At 49.1% G+C, this 16,476-nt stretch overlaps 1 protein-coding gene across 1 annotated transcript in view; it reads right to left on the reverse strand.

Annotated features, from left to right (window-relative positions):
* MYO7B (myosin VIIB) overlaps window positions 1–16,476 on the reverse strand; it is a 101,854-nt gene that overhangs the window by 43,491 nt on the left and 41,887 nt on the right. Inside the window, exons 7-14 of the mRNA XM_077153475.1 lie at window positions 15,594–15,736; window positions 13,605–13,718; window positions 11,264–11,417; window positions 6,351–6,427; window positions 5,192–5,311; window positions 4,863–5,005; window positions 2,343–2,553; window positions 1,553–1,688 (exon numbers count right to left, since the gene is read on the reverse strand). Coding sequence (XP_077009590.1) covers window positions 1,553–1,688; window positions 2,343–2,553; window positions 4,863–5,005; window positions 5,192–5,311; window positions 6,351–6,427; window positions 11,264–11,417; window positions 13,605–13,718; window positions 15,594–15,736 — 1,098 coding nt within the window. The remainder of the gene's footprint in view (window positions 1–1,552; window positions 1,689–2,342; window positions 2,554–4,862; window positions 5,006–5,191; window positions 5,312–6,350; window positions 6,428–11,263; window positions 11,418–13,604; window positions 13,719–15,593; window positions 15,737–16,476) is intronic.

The following is a 16,476-nucleotide window of genomic DNA, read 5'->3' on the forward strand; positions in this document are numbered from 1 at the left end:
TCCTAATGGTCAATAAGAGGGAGGGGTAAGGGGTATGGTATGTATGAGTGTTTTCTTTTTTCTTTTTATTTCTTTTTCTGGAGTGATGCAAATGTTCTAAGAAATGATCCCAGTGATGAATATACAACTATGTGATGATATTCTGAGCCACTGATTATACGCCAAGAATGGAATGTTCGTATGTTAAGAATGTTCATGTTTGTATGTTGTTATGTTCTGTCAATAAAATAAAAATAAAAATAAAATAAAATAAATATGTGCAAAGTATGTGAATAGATTTTTTCCAAAGAAGATATACAAATGGCCAGCAAGCACATGAAATAAGTACTTCACACTTGCTGAAATTGCTATAATAAAAAAGATAGACAATAGCAAGTGTTGATGAGCGTGTGGAGACATTGCAACTCTCCTACATCACTGGTGGGGATGCAAAATGGTACAGCTACTGTGGAAGACAGTTTGGTGGTTCCTCAAAAGTTAAACGTAGAGGGCAGGCCACGGTGTCTCCGCAGGCAGAGTTCTCTCCTGCCATGCTGGAGACCCGGGTTCAATTCCCGGTGCCTGCCATGCGAGAAAAAAAAAAGGTTAAACGTAGAGTTATTATATGACTCAGCAATTCTACTCTAAGGAAAATGAAAAAATATGCCTACACAAAAACTTGAATGTTATTCACAATTGCCAAAAGGTGGAAAGATTATCCAAGGGTCTGTCAACTAATGAATGGATAATCAAAAACATGTTCTAAAATGGTAAAATAAATTGGGTAGATGGAAATACTAGTGGTCAATGAGAAGGTGGGATAAGGGGTGTGGTACGTACGAGTTTTTTCTTTTTATTTCTTTTTCTGGAGTGATGCAAATGTCCTAAAAAATGATCATGGTGATGAATACACAGTTACGTGATGATATTGTAAGTCATTGATTGTACACCACGTATGGAATGTATGTGTGTAAAAATTTCTCAATAAGAATATATTTTTTTAAGTTATAAAAAAAAAGATTCAATAGAAACAAAACAAAACCATGGTCTATCCACACAGTGAAATCGTCCAGCAATAAAAAAGGGTGAAGTTCTGAGCCATGCTACAAAGATGAAACTTTAAATCTTATGCTAAGTGAAAGAAGCCACAAAGGATCACATATTATAGGATTCCACTTATTTGAAATGTCCAGAATAGGCAAACCCAAGAGACAGAAAGTGGATTTGCAGTTGCCTCGACCTCAGCTGGAAGTTAGTGGAGGTGTGAGTTTGTGCATGTGATAGCTCAAATGGTACAGGGTTTCTTTTCAGGGAGATGAAAATGCTCTAAAATAGATCATGGTGATGGTTTGGTAAATCCATAAATACACTGAAAACCATTAAACGGTACACTTTGAATGGGTGAGTCATGAGATGTGCATTATGTGTCAATAAAACTGTTACCAGAAAAATAAATTCATTAAAATACCTGGGCTACTCCACTTCTCTTCTTTCTACCGCTTCTCTGTCCCGTTGCCTCCTTTCCCAGGTCTCTGGGGAAAGGGTCCGGGTGTGGGAGGGACCCTGTCCTCACCTTCAGCATGGTAATACACCTCGCCGGCGAAGTGGGCAATGCCGAATCTCACGTCGTGCATGTTCTTGGGTTGCAGGAAAGCCTTGTTGTTGACATGCACGTTGTTCAGTTTCTGCAGCAAGGTGACATCTGTGCCCTGGAAGAGCCCACACATCCCAGGTCCCTGAGGTCAGCTGGGGAGGTACACCCACAGGGCTCGGGGGACCCTGTCTGGGCAAAGCCACTGGACCTGGAATTGCCGAGGGCCTTTCTACAGACAGAAACTGACACCCAGGGGTGAGGGACCCCCAGCGAATGGGGGCCAGGTTTGCCAACCTCCCCTTCTCGCTTCCTCTGTTTCACCTCTCCTGCCGTCATCAGGCCCCCCAGGCTCCTCCGCTGGACTCAGAGTGCTCACTGCTTGCATGTGACAGTCTCATCTCCCCAAGGACAGGCAGAGTCCCCAGAGGGCAAAAACAAAAGCATTTCCTTCTCTTACACTCTCCTAAGGCCCGAGTGGAGCCTGTGGGAGCTCCGCACACCCTGCCTTAGGGGTCTGCTCTAGAATCTGAACAATCAAGCCCAAGACTGAGAGGTTTACCATCACGAGACTTCAGAGGAGAGAATGAGCATAGGTCAGGGAAGGCTTCCTGTAGGAGGCGGGTCTGAGACAGGCTTCGAAGGACAGGAAGGTCTGGATAGGCTGGTTTCAGCAACCTCAGGCACCATGGTGGGGATCCCCAGCCTGGGGGTGGGGGGGGGACTGGTGAGCAGGGGGCTGCCCGGAGGGGTGCCTGGCCCAGGGGCGCACCTGTGGGAAGTGGCTCTCCTCGTCCAGGAGGGAGATGACGCTCATGGGCTTGAGGGCCAGCAGGTCGAGGGTGGGCCGGTTGTCCGTGTAGTGGATGTAGTCCCAGGCAATGTCTTCCGAGCGGTACTCCTCCTGCTCCATCGTGAAGACGTGACGCACGAAGAACTGCTGCAGGTGCTCGTTGGCAAAGTTGATGCAGAGCTGCTCAAAGCTGGAGGGGAGCAGGGTTAGCTCTCAGGGGCCACTAGGAGTATCACAGCCATCTCCAGGGGGCCCCTGAGTGTGCACGGCACGGACACACACACTCCCCCACAAGCCTACCCCTTCTCAGCCTCCGTTACCCTCAACTTTTCGTCCCCACAGTAAACAGACTAAGAGGAACGAGGGGCTCAGTGTGTCGTCAAGTCCCTGCCCTTGGCTTTGTAGACCCCCTCCAGGCCCCTCTGCCAGGCCCCTTTGTCTTGACACTGACAGGGGCCCTGAGCACACGGGGGAGGGATGTCTCAATACTGACTCCAGCTTCTGGAGACAGCACTGACAGCCAGTCCCACGATAGGCCGACTGCAGCCCTCTCGCATCGACCAGACTTACCCTCTCCACCTGCTCCAATCCCCCAGACTGCTGTCCTTCCTGGGTCCCCATCTCGGGAAACGGTACCTCCACCCACCATCCCATGCCTCAGGTCAGAAACCAGGCAGTTTCCCTCTCTCTACAACCATCCCCATCAGTTGCCAAAGTCTGGTCCATTCTCCAACGCTGTGCCCTGATCTTTTACTTCTGTCCATTCCCACTGCCGCTGCCTTGGTGCAGGCGCAGGTGCCCTCACCACTCACCTGAGCTCAGCAATGGCCTCCTTTGAATTGGCCCAGCGTCCAGCTCCCAGTTGTGACCCCTCCAGCCCCCAGCCCCTAACCTCCAGCCTCTAGGCCCCAGCCTCACCCCTTCAATCCATTCCCCACTTGGCCACTAAGGGGAGCTTTTCAGCCATGCAAATCCCATCATGCAGAAACCCTCTACTTAAAATTCTTTGTGGGGCTTCCCATTTATTTTTAGGGTCACAATTCACAATGTTCACCCTAAAAAGCCCTGGGACTTGGGCTCAGCCTGCTTTTCCAGCCTCCCCTGGGCCACCCTCTGGCTACCCGGGACTTCTCCCAGCTCCTAGAATGTGCTGGGTTCTTCTGCGACTTGACACATTCGGTGCCTTCCTTTCCCATGGCCTCGCTAGTTCATGCTGAGGGTCTTGTTTAGACCTCTCTTCCCCAGGACGGGCCTCCCATTTAGGCAAAACCACAGCCCTTATCATACCTGAAATTTAACCCATGAGGTCGGGGAAGGTGGCCACCTGCATGTTCAACTATGACGTAGGTGCTCAATCAACACTTGGAGAAGGTATGACTAAGTGAGGGTCTGGGGTCTCTGCAGCACCCCTTTGCCAGACCCCCAGTCCAATCCCAACCCTGGCTGGTGGCTACTGATGGTCTTCCTTGATGGAGGGGTCTCTGTCTCCATGGACAGACGCCCCCACAGAGCCAACCACTCATTCTCCACCAAGGCACCGCAGGTGTGCTTGTACTTCCTGGTACCAGAAACCAGGGATTTGGTGTCTGGAGTGTGCACTGCATGCCCTGCCTATCCAACCACCAGTGAGCAGGACCCCTGCCCTGCCCTCCCCCTGGCCCCAGGAAGCTGAGAGCCCAGTACGATTACATTTGGAATGTCTTTCCTCTTGACCATCCTGACCTTCCAAGGGGATTCCCAGATCCCTCCCAGGTCAGGCTTCCCTTGGAGACAGGGCTTGAGCAGGGACCAGCCATGGGACAGTGCCCAGAGGCCTCTACTTCCTGGAACCAGTATTGCAGGTTCTGTCCTGTCAAGCTCAGGCTGGGAAACCAGCTCGCACCTGGGAAGCCTCCCATGTGCTTGTCCTACAATTTCTCGTGGTCCTCATGTGAACGCTTACAAAGCCCCTTGGCATCCCTGACCTTGCTTGGGTCCCCTGCCTGGCTCTGTTCTTCCCGCCCTGTCCATCCCACCCTTCAAGCCACAGTCACACTGGTTTACCAATTTCCTGACCCACTGCCCAGTTACAGCTCTTCAGCCTTCAGTGTGGGGAGCCAGGGCTCTGGGAAATGGCTCGGAGGGTCTTCCCTCAACTTACCCCCTCCAAACTCAAAGGTTAGGGATGGTCTACAAATGCCCTTTTCTTCCCCTATTGCCCACATGTTCTCTCCCCCAAAGACACAGCTGAGTGGTATCATTATTGCCATTTCCACCCTAAACTCCTGAGACAATTCATTCTGGCTCAAGGAGGTGACTGAGGCTGGTGACTGAGGCTTAGCTCCATGGCCTTCTCCAGACGGGTGGGGGGATGCATGCAGGCCAAGTCCCTGCAGCCAGACCCTGGGTCTGCTCCACAAAGGCCCACCCTGACACCCATGGAGAAAGGAGAGGCTCATCCAGAAGTAGCTAGGATCAGCCCTCCCTTTTCCGAACGCAGGTGAACTGAGTCGTCTGTACCTGTTTTTCTGGAAATTTTCAAAACCAAATATGTCCAGGAGGCCAATGGCCCTGTGCACATTTTTTGGGTCCCAGGCTGGCTGAGTGAAGATGGCAGCATTGATCTTCCTGACGATCCACAGGAAGAGGTGCCCGTAGATTCCCTGGGGAGACACGGGGGCAGCCCCATGGGCACTGAGGCTCTGGAGGGGCTGCTGCCCTCGGCTCCACGCTCACCTGGACAGGCCCCAGTCCCAAATCCATGCCCATCTGGCTGTCCACCAAGCAGACCACTGTGGGACCCTGACACACACAGGCCCAGGGCGGGAGAAGGGCTGGGACCGCTGTACCTTGACAAAGGCGTCCCTTCGGTCCGCAGCCTGGGCAATGTTCAGGGGCCTGCTGACGAGTTCCCCGCGGATGATGATGGAGTGCTTGACCAGGCAGTCCCGCAGGGCCTGTGGCTGCACCTGGGGGTGGGGCAGGGGCTGCATCACCCCTGCCGGCGCAGCCCTGGGCCGCAACTTCTCCCTGCCTGGCATGGCTCATTCCCATTCACGACCAAGCCCCTGGGATGTGAGGGTGGCAGTGGGTCCTGGCCAGGGCTGGGCTCAGATGGGCCAGTGCCAGGGTCCTGGGGAGGTGGGGGTGGCATTTGGGGGGATACACAAGCTGAGAGAGAGCCCCAGGCCTACCTGCTGTTTGGGCGACCTGTGCTGGTCTCTAGGGGGCTAGGGGAGGAGTGGCAACCCCACCACTCCCTGGCATGCCTTTGCAGGGAAACGAGGGGCAGGGTCATCTGGATACGTCCCAATGGGAGTCACTTGGGCCTGGGGTTTGAAGGCTGAAGGGGGCAGGGGACGTCTGGATGGGTCTGGTCCCTTCCCATCCGAGTGGGTGAATATCCAGAATTTCTAAGAACGCTTAAGCCAAATAAAAATTAGCATTAAAAGGCACCTGATAGGATTTCTCGCATGTGTTTTATCGGCTTGTCTTACTAATTTTCCTCTGGAACTGTCAGTGAGGCATGATGTGATGGCCTCTACACGGTCCCCATAAAGCCCCAAGTTCCCTGCCGTGCGCCTGCCACCCATCCAGCCAGCCAAGGCTTCCTTTGGTCTCTAAATAAAGAGGAGGCTAGGAGGCCACCCCCAGGCTGTTCAGGGCAGTAGGACGGGGAGGTTTTAAAGTCAAGGAGGGAAGGTCTATAGTGTGGGTTCTGGCCTGGGGGCCAGGGTGGGGACACGGGGAGGGGGGCAGCCAGGGCGAGGTGAGTGTGAACAGGCGGGCTGTCAGCCCCGAGGATGCGGGACCCACAGGGCGTGGCGCTGCTCCCTGCGGACCCCCACCCTGGCAGCGGCCAAGCACAAAAAGGCGGACAGGCGAACTTTCGGTGGTGGTAGAGGGGTGGGTTGGGGGCAGGAGGCAGGCCTGGGAGCCGGAACAGGGAGGGAGGGTGAGGCAAAGGGGTGGCCAGGATCTCCCCACCCTGCGAGCGAGAGCAGCTACCTCCAGTAACTTCAGTATGGTGGGAAAGGCGGGCGTCTCCCTCACGTCGGAGGAATCCAGGTTCTCATAGATGGCAGCTACAGAGGGAAGCAACAGCAGAGGCCAGGTGAGGGGCAGCCTGTGGCAGCCCCCCGCCCGCACTGTGGGAGGCAGCCGTCCTTGGTGCTGGGTGGGTGGGGGGAGAGGCAATCTCAGGGCCACTCTTCGAGGGAGCTGTGCACGAAGGTGGTGGGCGAGGGCTGGGCCCCAGGTGAAAAAGAAGGCTGGGAAAACGAGGGCTTCCTTGGAAGGGAGAGTCTGAATTGGGACACCTACCTGGCACTGAGAGCAGGTGGGAGCAGGGAGGGAACCTCTGAATGGAGATGCTGTGCCAGCACCCCCCTGCCTGCCACCTCGCCGGCCAGCCAGAACCTGGGCACTCATCTATTCATTCAGTGAAGTGACCCCAACATTAAAGGAGCAAGTCTGGTGAGCTGCGTCCAGCCCGAGACCCTGGGAGTGAAACCCCCTGTCCCCAGCCCCTCTCAGGTTGGCGCCTGACTCACAGCCATCAGCTGACTTGAGGCCAACCTTCACCTCTGACTCTGACTCTGACAGGCGGCTCCTCCGGTAAGCTCTCTGTTAAGACCTTCTAGTAGGAACTAGAAGGGTCTCCCCTTTGACTCAATCCCATCCCCTAGGGCTGCCACACTGTGTGTGGGGGGGTGGGGGGGTTGGTTTCGCTTTTTGTTTTCATTTTTCTCTTTTTACACTTTAAAACATTGTGCAATAAAGCATACATATAGAAAAGTGCATGGAATGCATTTTATTCTAATAATAAACGATAAAGTGATCCCCCATGAAACCCCTAGTAAAGCCAAAACACAGACTGTCAACGACACCAGAAGGTCCTTCTTGCTAAGATCCACACTCCACTCTCCTGACTTTCTTGGAAACCACTTCTGGTTTGTTTTTTTTTGGTTCTTTTTAAAATCAATGTGACATAAAAGTTTAAAGGTAAATAGAGGAGTTAACACAATTTTTAAAAGGCATAATTTTTTTTTTAAGTGAGGAGGCATTGTCTAAAACAGTAAGGAAGGAGATGGTCAACATACCATCAATAAGTATATCGGTCTCATAAGACCTAGAATCTTTGTCATCTAGGCAGATGACTCAGATGGTTAAAAGCCTTTTATAGCTTCTCACTAAGAGCAAACAAATAATCCCAGAAAACATTGGCATTTTAACAGAGTGAAAACCAAATTCTTGTTTTGCATGAAGATACATCAGATAGGAAAACTATTAAAAATTCTTTAAAAACTGTAAAATCTTAGCTAACTTTCAACCACAACCAATAACAAAATAAAATTCACTTCCAACAAGACTTTTACAACTTTCTCTATCCATCCATTTTTCCTACACCTTCCTGCTTCTCATTCTGCCTGAGTTTTTTTCTTTATCTTTTTCTTAACTACTCACAGGTCCCCAAACAACCTTGTTTTAATTTCACTTACTTTAAATGTGCTATAAGTGGGACACACCTGACTCTATGCTTTTCTGGCTTCATTGCCTCTTCTTTGTGTCTCTAATTCTCATTTCAGCTCCTGATGTACCTTCTCATTAGCTCTACCCTTTTTCACTGGCAGAGGTGCTTCAGCAGGGGTGACAGATTGCAGGGCCACCCTGTCTACAGCTCTCCCCTGGAGTGGATTTTCCCATATGGAATGAGACCACAGTCTAAGTTCAGTTTCTACATAGGGACAGCCAGTTGCCCCCAGAGAATTTATGGAAAACTGTCTCATTCCCAGGGCTCTGTGAATTGGTGTTTTCCATTATTAGTTCTAGAAGCAGCCATTATCTCTCCAAATATCGTCTCTGCCCCATTCTCATCCTTCATTTCTTCAGGACTCCAATGAAATGCATGCTACATCTTCTCATGGCGTCCTCGGGGTCTCTTATCCTCTCTTCTGTAGTTTCTAACTTTTTGATCTCTGTGCTGTATTCACATAGCTTCTTCTGACTTTACTTCCAGTTCACACAGTCTTTCTTCACATGTATAAAACCAACAGTAAAACCCTTTCATTCTTTTGTGTTGATTCATTTTAGAATCCCTATGTGGCTCCTCTAAAATCTGCAGTGTCACTTGTTATAGCTTCAAGTTCTCTGTATACATTTTCAAGCTTGACTTTTTCTTTTCTTGAACATAGTAAGCAGAGCTGTTTTATAATCTATGTCCAATGATTCCAGGATGTAAAATCTGTGAGTTTATTTCTAGAGTCTATTATTTCTGCTGGTTCTTGCTCATGGTATTTTGTTTCCTTGTTTTTATTTATTTATTTATTTTTGCATGGGCAGGCACTGTTTTTATTTATTTTTGACTGCATGCTGGGCATTGCATTTGAAAAATTATTTGAAGGGATAATTTGCAATCTAGGATGATGATATTTTCTTCCAGAGAGACTTGTCAGTAACTTCTGTTGGGTATTTGGGTGCACTAATAGGTCAAGATCCCTTGATTCCTAGACCACCCCAATAGCACATACTGGTTCACATGTTCATGCACGGATTCACTCTTACCCTGAGGGGTAGCCCTTTGGGTTTCCAGCTTAAAGGGGGGGTTGACTAATCAGGGTCTCCACCTTTGGAGAGTCCTAAGTGTTGACATTTTCCCCCTAGTCCCATGAAGGCTCCAAAACCATAGCTAAATTTTACACATGTACTTTTTTCAGATTGAACTCAGGGAAGAGTAGTTTTGAGTCCTGGGTTCACTTCTCTGGGTTCTTACATCTAGATTCTGACTCAATAGTTTTTAACTATTTTGTTATCCCTTCTGATGTTTTTCAGATATTTTAGTTCCTTGCTTTTTAAGTTGTCCTTGGCAGGAGAGCCGACTTGAATTACCTGGTGTGTTATTCCCAAGTGGCAGTGTGGGAGTGAGCTTTCTCAGAGCCAAGGCTGACTAAGCCCTTGGCCCTCTTCGATGTCGTGGGCTCCCAAAATGGGATTTCATGAGCAGTAAAATATCAAAGAAATTTGGAGGATCAACACAATGTTGCCAACTCTTTATTTTGCCAAGAAGGATCATTTTTAAGAAAATCGCTGCCATTTGTTATTATGAGTTCATAAAAATAAAGAACTTTCTAATACTAAAAATTAAAAAGGGCATACTTTAAAAAAATTGAGTCATTTTAGTTCTATGAAAAATCCACTGTATTGCCCTTATTTTTCCCATTTCTGTGGTCAGTAAACCTCCTTCTTGATCACAGGGGTCCATGGTTTGGCATTTGTAAATCACCGGTCTTCAGGATAAAGGTCAGGCTCCCAGGGAAACAGGACACAAGACCTTATGGACCCGGCCCCAGTCTACTCCTACGCTTCATTTTTTGATAGTCTCCCTGAAAACCTACACTCACACAAAACTGCTTGGATTTCTCTGGCTGCCATCTTTTTTTTTTTTTTCCCTTAACTGCTTCTTTTTAATGTGATTCTTCCAAATCAGGGGTTGGCAAACTATGGTCCATGGGCCAAATGTGGTCTTGATCCTTTTTTTTTTTTTTTTTAACTTTTTCTTATTGTATAATATAACATATTTATAAAGCAAAGAAAGAAAAAAGCAATAGTTTTCAAAGCACTCTTCGACAAATAGTTACAGGACAGATCCCAGGGTTATGATCCTCTCAGATTTTTCCTTCTAGCTGCTGCACAATATAGGAGGCTAGAAGGAATAATTTTTTTTTATCATCACAATCGACTTTTTTTTCTTTTTTGTAACAAATACCGTATATACAAAAAAGCAATAAATTTCAAAGAACAGCACAACAATTAGTTGTAAAACAGATTTCAGAGTTTGGTATGGGCTACAATTCCACAATGTTAGGTTTTTACTTCTAGCTGCTCTAAATTACTGGCGACTAAAAGAAATAGCAACATAATGATTCGGCAATCATATTCATTTATTAAACCCTACCTTCTCTGTATAACTCCATCATCACCTTTGATCTTTCTATCCCTCTCTTTAGGGCTGTTTGGGCTATGCTCATTCTAACATTTTCATGTTGGAAGGAGCTGTCAACAATATGGGGTAGAGAGATGGAACCAGCTGATGTTCTGGAGAGGCTGGGCCCTCCAGGCTTCAGGGCTTATCTGGTCCAGGGACCCATCTTGACTACCATCCATTTTTGCCTCTGGGTTTTTGTCCATGCAGATCTCTGTGTCAGGAGAATCCTGCCCTCCTGAGGGCAGCAGCCCCTGTCTCACCCACTACCTTCTATCCATTTTAGCACCCTGAGTGCTGACACACCCTCAAGGCCAGGCCTCCCCCTCCCAGGCATGTCTCTGGTCACTGTACTCATCACTTTGTATGTCCCTGTCTCTCTCTAATTATATCTCCTCCGGAAGATCTTGAGCCCTCTGAGGGCAGAGACCATGCCTCACTCATCAATATATCCTGGTACCAAGCCCAGGGCAGGTGAGTGTTTGCTAAGGGAGTATCAGGTTAAAGAGGGTACACCAGAGCTTAGGAACGCGCCGTGCAAGATTTGCCCTCCTCCCTTCCGCACCCTTTCAGGCATTACTAATCAAAACTCTGAGTCTGGTGCTCCCTGCCCTCCCACTTGGAGTGTTCCTCACCGTTCTGTCATGGTTTTCACAGTGCTCACCTTGCTGCTGGGTGCACCCTCCCCCAGCCCCTGTCTCGCCTCCTCTGCCTGCCTCACCTCTGGGTGGAGGTGTGACTGAGAGGTGGGCCAGGCCCACTGAGAAGTCCTACTTGCAGGTGCTCAGCCTGCGGATGAGGCTCCAAACTGCTGGTCCTTTCACAGCGGTTAGACCGTGGGCAGTCCCCACCCCTCCCTTGGGCCTGGGTTTCCTCGTCTCCACAAAGGCAGGGTTGATCACGTGTGAACTGCCACGGATTTCCTCTGCCACAACATCACCTGTGAACTCCACGTTCCCCAGGTGGAGCACAGCTGCCAGGAGCTTGCTGAGGTCCCAGTGCTCGGCGTCGGAGAACATGAGGATCTTCATGGCTGAGCGGACGTGGGCGTAGTCCTGGGCATCGTCGAGCCCCTCACACGAGATGCAGCTGCCCTGTGGGACGGGGCATGACAGTTTGCCAGGGCCACCCCGGGCACCCCGGGGCACAGCGGCAGAGCAGCAGCTCAGCCCGGCCCAGCCCTGCCTTGCCCATCCTAAGACCAGCAAGGTGCATATGACGCGGGAACCCAGCTGGGGACCCGAACAGGTCCCACCTCCTGGACACAGGCCAGACTGTGGGGGGCCCACGTGGTGGCCCAAGTTCGGACAGTACCGACGCTTTCCTGGAGTCAGGGTCAGGAGGCCATGGGCGCAGGCTGCCTGGGCTTTGCAGCCAGTGCTGGCCTGTGGTCAGGGAAGGCTTGGTCATGGCACCCAGCTTTCCTGAGCCTCGGTTTCCTCATATAAAAACTGGAGAGAGCAGTGCATAGGGGACTCTGAAGATCAAAGTTCATATTGAGAAAGAGCCCTGCACCAAACTTGGCACTGAGCAAGGACACAGTAGATTGTCACTAGTGTTCATTCACATCATAGGCATCCTACCGGACCCACCACACTATAGGAAGAGTGTTAACAAGGTGTACTGCTCTAGAACCCTCGTCTCTAGTAACCTAGTCTCTAGCACTCCAATACCTAGTACTCCAATACCCTAGCACTCCAATGCCCTAGTACTCTAATACTCTTGCATTACAATACCCTGGTACTATAATACTCTAGCACTCTAATACCCTAGCACGCCAATGTCCTAGCATTCTAATTCCCTAGTACTCTAATATCCTAGCACTCTGATACCTGGTACTCCAATGCCGAACACTCCAAAACCTTAGTATTTTAATACCCTAGTAGTCAAATACACTAGTAGTATAAAATCCTAGTACTCTGATTCCCTGGTTCTGGTACCCCAGTATATTCCAATACCCTAAGTAATATGATGCCCTAGTCTCTGGTGCCCTAGTAGTCTAATATACCAGTACTCCAATTTCCTACTGCTCTATATCCTAGTACTCCAATAGCCCAGCTCTCATACCCTCGTCTCAGGTACTCTAGCACTCTCTGGTAATCTTGTAATCTAATACCATAGTCTTTGGTACCCTAGTATTCCAATATCCTGGTACTGTACCTTACTACTCCAATAATCTAGTACTCTAATACTCCAATGCCTGGTACTTCAGTATTCCAACACCTTATAACTCTAGTACTTTAGTACTCTAATACCCTAGGATCTGGCACCCTAGTGCCCAGATCCCATGATCTAAAATTGGGTTCAGGCTAGAACCTGTGTGACTTCACTCAGCTGAAATATGCTCGGACTTGTGTTAGGAAGCTAGAGAGAGAAAAGGTTTGGGTAAGGGGAAGGTCAGAGATCCAATGACTCAGTGTGGAGAAAGTCCTAAAGCACATACCCTCCATCCCACAGCCCCCTCCCTCCAGGTTCTAAAGCCTAAAGTACACACCCTCCATCTGCTAGGGATGTCAAGGACACACTCAGAGGCCACTTCCAAGCCAATCCCCCTCCTTTCCCTGCTTGCTCATTTGTGTGCAGGTGTTTGTTATGTTTCCATTTGTGCTTGCTTGCATGCAGATGTTTGGTATGTTTTTATTTCACAAGAGACGGCAGACAGCTGGGGGAGCCATTCAATCTTAACCTGTCCCAACTGCTCGCTGGGAGAGCCCCCCTTCCTGGAGTGTATAAAAGCCCAGTACTTGAGCATGCAGTGGTCCCTCATCTCTGATGAGAAGTGAGGTGTGTCAAGCTGTCACCCACTTACCCTGACCTGAGCATTTGGCCCCCCTGGGAGACTGGCCAAGGTGGACTCTCTTCCCCTGCTCTATGGAACTTTGTGCTGTGTACACGTTACTAAGTGGTCACTTGCTGAAAGCCTCTCCTATGCCTGAGCCTGTGTTTCCAAGAAACACTGAATTGTACCCACACACACAGGTTCTAAAGCCTAAGGTGCATGCCCTCCACCACTGCACCCTTGTGTTAGGGGGGGAGCAGAAGAAAGAGAAGGGAGAAGAGAAGAAAGGATAGGAAAAAAGAGGGAAAGGGAGAGGAGAGGAAGAGAAGGGAAGATAGGGAAGTAAAGTAGGGGGAGCAGACAGGAGAGGAGAAAGGAAAGGAGATAAAAGGAGAAGAGAGAAGAGGAGGGAAAGGGAGATGAGGGAAAAGGAAGGGAGGAGGGGGAGAAAAAAGGAGGCAAGGGGAGAGAAGGCGAAGGGAGAGAACAGGAGGGGTCTCACCATGTTGAGGTAGTGGTACTCTGAGGGCATCCCCAGGCCCAGCAGCTTCTTCTCCTCAGGTCTCATCCCCATGAGCATGCAGTAGAAGATGTGGTAGTTGCGCTCTTCCGGGGCCTGCAGGATGGGTGTCCAGAAAGATGGCTGTAAGCAACCCCCGCAGGCCTGCCTCCCCTGCCCTGGTCCAGGCTTCAGCTCCAAGGTCTCTTCTGCCAGGGGCCTCAAAGGCCAGCTCATCCCCACAGTTGGGAGCTGCAGGCCATTATCACAATGACCTTGTTACGCTTGGAACTCACCTGCATCCCGGCCGTTCACAGCCCAAGGCCTGTGCCCTGGATCCCAGCAGGCGAGTGATGCCAGGACTCCCACCCAGGGCTCAGGGACCCGAAGCCCACCTGCTAACCCACTGGCAGCTGATGCCAACAGGGGTCACTTTAGCCTTCAATATTTTTCAATGCAATTTATAAAAGCATTCCCACTGCAGAAATTTCAACAGTTCCAGAGTATACAGCCATAAAGTTTAAAGTTTCCCTTCACCCGGCCTCCCTTCTTCAAAGTCACCTCCTCCCGACCCAGAAACGATAATTCTCTGCTTCTTTCCAGAAACTTTTAATGGATTTATGTGTAGTGTATCTATAAATAATTGTTTCTCTTTTTTTCTCTAATACAAAAAGGAAAGGAGAGAAGAGAAGGGGTAGGGAAGGGAGGAGAGGGGGCAAGAGAGGAGGGAAGAAGAACAGAGAAGAGAGGAGAACATGCTGGGTTTTTAATAAATTTTTCTCACCTAAATATGTGTCTTGGCCACCCTTCCACATAGACTCCTCATCACCCTTAATGCTGCCCAGAATCCCACAGCACAGATGGACCACCATTTTTTAACCTTTCTTTTGTCATGGACAGGGCTTGTTTCTAGTCTGTTGACTAAGCTCCATTCCAGTTCTGTGAACTCACCAACCACTGTGTGAAGAGGCTCACACTTCTGGAGAGGGCAAGCTTCATTGCCAGGAAGCCCCCATCACTCACTGTCTCTGGAGGCCTGGGCAAGTCACTGAACTAATCTGGACTCCGTTTCTTCATCTGTGCAATGGGGATCATGAGGCCTCTCTTTCCTGATTGTTGTGAAGATTGAATGAGATAATACAGGGGGAGCTGCCTGACACCAGTTGGGGTCACTGCACATGGGCTTCCTTCTCCAGCTTTCCATGGTGCCAGGTGGTGTGCCCATCCTCACACAGCCCCAAGCCCTCTGTTTGGGGCTTTCCCTACTCTGGACCTTACCATGTGCGCATGCGTGTATGTATGGGCACGCACACGTGTCAGGGGCTAAGCCACCATAATTGAGCACCCTCCCCCGATAAGTCTGTGCCAATTCTGATGTTGTTGGTGCCACTCATCAGGGTCTATTCAGGACCAGCTATGGTGAAAAATGAAACTGTGGGGCCCCTATTTAAATAGCACTAAGAATTTCAAGATGGCATCAGCGGAGTATTAAACCAAGCATGGGTGATGTCACAGTCCCACGTCCATTAAGCCAGCTCTGCTCCCTGCCACTCATTTCCTGGCCACATGGTCCTCTGGGAACCATCATCTAGTTCCCTCCATGGCCCCAGTAAATCCCAGAATATGCCCTGCCCTGGAATTAGTTCTAGGAGAGGTGAGGAGTCACAGGCACCAAAGAATAAAGAAAATTATACAGATGAAAAATTCAAAATTTTTCATTAGAATTTTTCAATAGAAAATCCTATTTTTTTTTTTCCTGAAGCACTGGAGAAAGGCCATCATTATCTGATTCTAGGGTTCCCTGGCTGGCCCATCTCATGGTAAGACTGGGGTTCAACGGGAGTACATTGAAGCCCATGGGGCTAGGGGGGTTGGAGAGGTCTCTAGCAAGGAAGGAAGGAGGGGGAAAGTTGCCTCGTCCAAGTCTCCCCAAATTCAGCTCCCCAGGGGAGGTTTCCCGAGACTAGGGTGGTCCCACAGCAGAAGTCTCACCTGCCGACAGACCCGGGACTTCTCCAAGAGGAACTGCTCAATGCGTGCACTCTCGATCACCCCACTGGGGTTGAAGTAAATGTCAATGTACTTCCCGAAGCGGCTTGAGTTGTCATTGCGGATCGTCTTGGCATTTCCAAAGGCTGAGGGGACCAGATAATGCCACGAGGGAACACAGAAGAGAAATTTACTTTGGGCAAGGTCATCTGGGAAGACTTCTCAGAGGTGGCAGCAGAATTGGAGGATGGGTAGGACTTTTCTGAGCCGCTGTGGCAGCCAAGGACATGCTAAGTAGGCAAAGCATAGGTACATGTCTGGAGATCAGAAAGTATGGGCTGTATGCAGGTGGGGGAATTTGGCCGGAACATAGGATAGAGAAGGAAAGCTATAGAAGTAGAAAAATAATGAGATTAAGCAGTAGATCATACGCCAGGCCATAAAAATCCTCAATAAATTTAAAAGGATAGAAATAATACAAAGTAAGCTCCGGAACATAGTAGAAAGACATTAGAAACCAGTAACAGAAAAAAATTGGAGAAACTACAAATATGTGGAAATTAAACAACATACTCCTAAATGGTCACTGAGGAAATAAAGTAGGACATCAGAAAATACTTTGAAATAAGTATTTCCAAGTACTTATCAAGTACTTATAAGTACTTATTAAGTATAAGATGTAACATACCAAATGTATACGGGATGCAGCTAAAACGGTACTTAGAGGGACATATATAGCTGTAAACATCTATATTAAGAAAAGAAGATCTCAAACCAAAAACTTAAGAAACAGGAAAAAGAAGAACAAACTAAACCTAAAACAAGCGAGAGGAAGAAAAAGTAAAGATTAGAGTGGAACCTAGTGAAATAAAGACTAGAAAAGCAA

This window comes from Tamandua tetradactyla, chromosome 3, assembly GCF_023851605.1.
Source record: "Tamandua tetradactyla isolate mTamTet1 chromosome 3, mTamTet1.pri, whole genome shotgun sequence".
Classification (NCBI taxonomy): Eukaryota; Metazoa; Chordata; class Mammalia; order Pilosa; family Myrmecophagidae; genus Tamandua; species Tamandua tetradactyla.